At 36.0% G+C, this 4,209-nt stretch overlaps 1 protein-coding gene across 1 annotated transcript; it reads right to left on the reverse strand.

Annotated features, from left to right (window-relative positions):
- Positions 1–2,485: 2,485 nt before the first annotated feature.
- Positions 2,486–3,906, reverse strand: LOC122048228 (calcium-dependent protein kinase 13-like). Its single transcript, XM_042609822.1, has 3 exons — positions 3,840–3,906; positions 2,874–3,017; positions 2,486–2,646 (listed from the first exon to the last, which is right to left on the reverse strand). Exons 1-3 carry the CDS (start codon positions 3,904–3,906, stop codon positions 2,486–2,488), a joined length of 372 nt encoding a protein of 123 aa, XP_042465756.1.
- Positions 3,907–4,209: the final 303 nt, after the last annotated feature.

Genomic DNA, 4,209 nt, shown 5'->3' on the forward strand with positions numbered 1-4,209 from the left:
ATTATGACTTATTAAATCAATTTAATTTAATGAATTAGATTCATTATATTAAGTTGGCTCGAATCAAATGGTTGGATTAGATCAACCATGGTAGAGATTGGGTCAAGTTTGACTTGACTTGAGAAGGAAGACCAAAGGTCAATTTTGACTTGACCTTTTGCCACCTCATCGGTGAGTTGGCATTAGGTGGACCAATGATGATGTTCCACATCATCATGGTGTGCCACCTCATGGGAGTTACATACCCATTCTCTTTAATGAGGCATTAAATGAGAAATGGGGGTTACTCTTGGAGAGGTGGCCGGCCACTTTAGGGGGTTAATGAAATTCATTTTCATTGAACTCCTCATTCACTCCTTTCTTCTTCCTCAAGCTCTCCCTCTCCCTCTCCTCCTTGCTTGGCCGAATCTTACCAAGGTGCTAGCACACCTTTGTGTGAGGTTTTCTCCATCTACGTGTCCGTGTGGATACTTCTAGAGGACCGACGCTTGACGGTCTAGAGATCCGGCAATTCCTTGGACGAGCGGGAACGCGAAAGGGCACGCTTCAAGGTATACTTCTTAACACATAGATCTAGGAGTAGATCTAGATATTTAAAAACACGTACTCGTAATTTTAGTTCGGTTTTCCTTGCACGGATCTACGGCTTTGGGTGATTCGGGGTTTCCGCGACGCGAAAAGCGGTTTTCGTGGCCCGAAAAACCCAACAATAAACTCTCTTCAGAGCATAGTTTGCAGCAAAGTTATCCACAAAATCAAAAAGAGATTAACAGTCCAATGACAAATGATAATCAAAGTGAAGAAATAAACAAGTAGATAATAGGTTCCATTATCACAACAGTTCACAGAACCTAAACATTCTAAAAATACTAAATCTAAGAATTTATTTCAGCCCTGGTCGAAAAGAGTACTCAGTTACTCCACAAGTTTGAGCAACAAGGGTGACTTAGCTATGTGCCACTGTGATGATAACCTACATTGACAGTGACAAAGGAAGAAGAGGAGAGATAAGTGATCATGGGCTTCTTTCGATCAAGGTTTTGTAAACGATCGTGGCAAAAGGGCTACTATTCAAATGGGTGAACAGGAGGAGGACGTGCTTGCTTAGCTCGCAAGAGAAGAGAAAAGAGATGGGCCCGCTTGTAAGGAGCATTCAGGAGTTCAGGGAAAATAAGGAGTGGGTTTTGATGCACAAAACTCTAATTTATCGTTGAACCAGTCAACAAGACCATCCCAGTTTAGTTCAAGCCTGGTCCCACCTCGGTTCGACCATAAGATTAAGCCTAATTTGAACACATGATTAACTTAAATATATCTATACCAGTTCTAACTCTCAAATATTGATTAATAAATTTCCAAAGGAAAACATGAAGCAAAGAGGTCATCAAATTCATGCCCTTTGCTCCATAATAAAATGGATTAGATTGCTCAATAAGAAAATGGGTTAGATTCTATAGGTTCAACAAAACCTATGGGAACTTAACAGTGGAGTGGAGTGGAATAAAAAGACGAGAGAGAAAGAAAACTAAAATAAAATAAAGAATAAAGCAAAAAAAATAGCTATAAAAATAAATAGAAAATGGAGAGGAGTCCTAATTGTGAATGAACAAATTCACACACAAAATTTAAAAGGATCTTTCTAATACTCATAAAAGAATAAGGGCCAATGGAATGATCATGAAAGATTTCATGTTTTTAGCAGTTAAATTATAAAAAAGTTTCTAATTTTTAGGACTATTGTTTACTTGAAAAATAGTTGTAAGGATTTTTCAAAAAATTTTCAAGTAAACTCAAAGGAATTTTTCAAGTATTGAAGAAGTTTGTAAAAATTCTTTGACATATAATTTTAGGACTATTGTTAACTGCTAAAAATTTTGAAGAAGTTTACTTGAAAAATTCCTTTGAGTTTTTCTCAGAGTTGCATTCTGTTTCATTTTAACTCTCTTCGCCAGGCATCAAGGTTTGTTACAGAACAATCTTGGCCTCTTTTGATAGGGTTCAGATGGAGTTGCAAATGATAGGTTTGTGACTTTCTACCCATTTTCTATGCTTAAAAGTTGGTTGGTGAACATTACTATACTGTTTTGTATATCACACAAATGACAAATCCTTTGAATTAAATAGCAGTTTTGAACTGGTTTTTGTCAGACTACATTAGGCATACCCAAGAAAAGTTTTCTTCCTGATAGTGATAATAGATGCTAGTTGGGCTTCATATTCTTCTAGCTAGAACTAAAATGAGAAGAAACTTAGGGAATTAAATCATGTAAAATTCAACAGAAAAGGGTTGGATATAAGGAATATGTTTATGATTAAAAAAAAAAAAGTATGAGCAATTCTGAATCCTGAAGATATTTTGTTATGGAACTAACAGTAACGATTGTGTTTAGTTCAAGCTAAACTTTATAAATTAGCAATACCATATCAGAAAATAATGAAGAATCAATACTCACATAAAAACTTTGAATATGTGAATCATGAAAGATCATGAAAGACTGCCTTGCTTTGCAGTTAACCGAAGCTTGGGATCAGGTTCCAACATCAGCCGAACTAAATTTTTAGCACTGTCAGAAATACTAGGCCATGGTTCCCGTTTGAAATCTATTACGCCCCTAAGAATTGCTTGAGCAACTCCCTGTTCAGTTTCTGCAATTAAGAAATCATAGCTCGTTAGATAGAAAATGTATCTGAAGAAATACAAAAAGTGTATTAATTAATAGACAATAAGTATCTTATTAGCATAAAGTGATAGAACTAATAAAGAATAGATTTATTCATGGAAAACTTACAGTAGACAATAAGTAACTTATTTGTAGAAAGTGGTAGAACAAATAATGAAGTGTGCAAAATGGATTTATTGATAGAAAGCTTACCAGCCCAAAATGGTGGAACTCCACACAGTAAGATATAGAGTATAACTCCAGCACTCCATATATCAATTTCTGGTCCATAATTCCATTTTAAAACTTCTGGAGCCATGTAATAAGGGCTTCCAACTATCTCAGAAAATCTTTCACCTAGAATTGGGGTAAAAAGAGAAAAAAAAAAATAAGTAGAGCACGCCCTTATAGTAAAACTAACTTCAAGTTATGTTATTGAATGGAAGTGATCATTAATGAGACTCAACAAAAATGAAGATCATTAGTATGCATTCATATGGTAACTAATCATTGTAACTTCATTAACCAGGACAACTTTAAGACTAAAATAAATAGATGAATACAGTAAAAATAAAACTCTCCCTCAACTCCACTGAACAAAAATTGCTTCTTGTTCAAGCAGTGCCATTGCCAATAGTTCACTCCATTCATAACATTATGAACTTAATCTTCTCATTCCAGACACTCAGAGATCAAAATATTCAAATTAGACATGAAAGCAATCTCAATAAGTGCATTGCCAATAGTTCTTAAAATATTACCAAGGAGGAGAAAATAAGGAAAACATTCTTACGAAGTGTTCTTTTGTTTTAGCAAACTAACTTAGCGAAATGAAAGGAACAAAATGTTAAGTAAACAATGAATTGTGAGATAAATTCTTTCCTTAGAACAACATTAACGGCAATACACGAACTATTTTAGAAGACAACACTAGCATAGATAGTTCCACGGCTGCACCACATTGTTAGCAACACAAAATAATCAGATAAAGACAGTATCAGTGGAAGAAATGTTATGTTAATTATCTATTCTGAACCTAATCACAGGATTAAATCAATGTACCCACATCCGTACCTACACAGAAACTTTAACTGGTCCAAGCTTTTCTAATTAGAAAGAAGACACTTCATCAAAGGGGGAAAAAATCAGCAAGCAGTAGAAGATGAGGATGATTTGGACCTGCGAAGTTCAAAGTGGCGAGGGTCTTCTGGTAGGACTTCGCGCAGTACAAGAAGCCATACACCATGGGACCTAAACTGATAGATGATGATCGTTCTTTGTCAATGAAATACGCAACGAAATCAAGTGATCATAGTGGGAAAGAAGGGAGGAAATGGGGGATGAAGGAGAAAATAAGTGTACCCAAAATGGCGCCTCTTCCGGCTTCATCAATGTCCATTATGCAGGGCTTCGCAGTCCATCTCAGAAGGGAGGAGCAGGAGAAGACATCCTCCCTTCTCTGTCCAAGTTGCTGCCAATTCCAACACAAGGAACTGAGGAAGGAACTCATGGTTCATGAAGACATCCTCAACAATGGTCTTCATGACCA

The sequence above is a fragment of the Zingiber officinale genome, chromosome 2B (genome assembly GCF_018446385.1).
Source record: "Zingiber officinale cultivar Zhangliang chromosome 2B, Zo_v1.1, whole genome shotgun sequence".
NCBI lineage: Eukaryota > Viridiplantae > Streptophyta > Magnoliopsida > Zingiberales > Zingiberaceae > Zingiber > Zingiber officinale.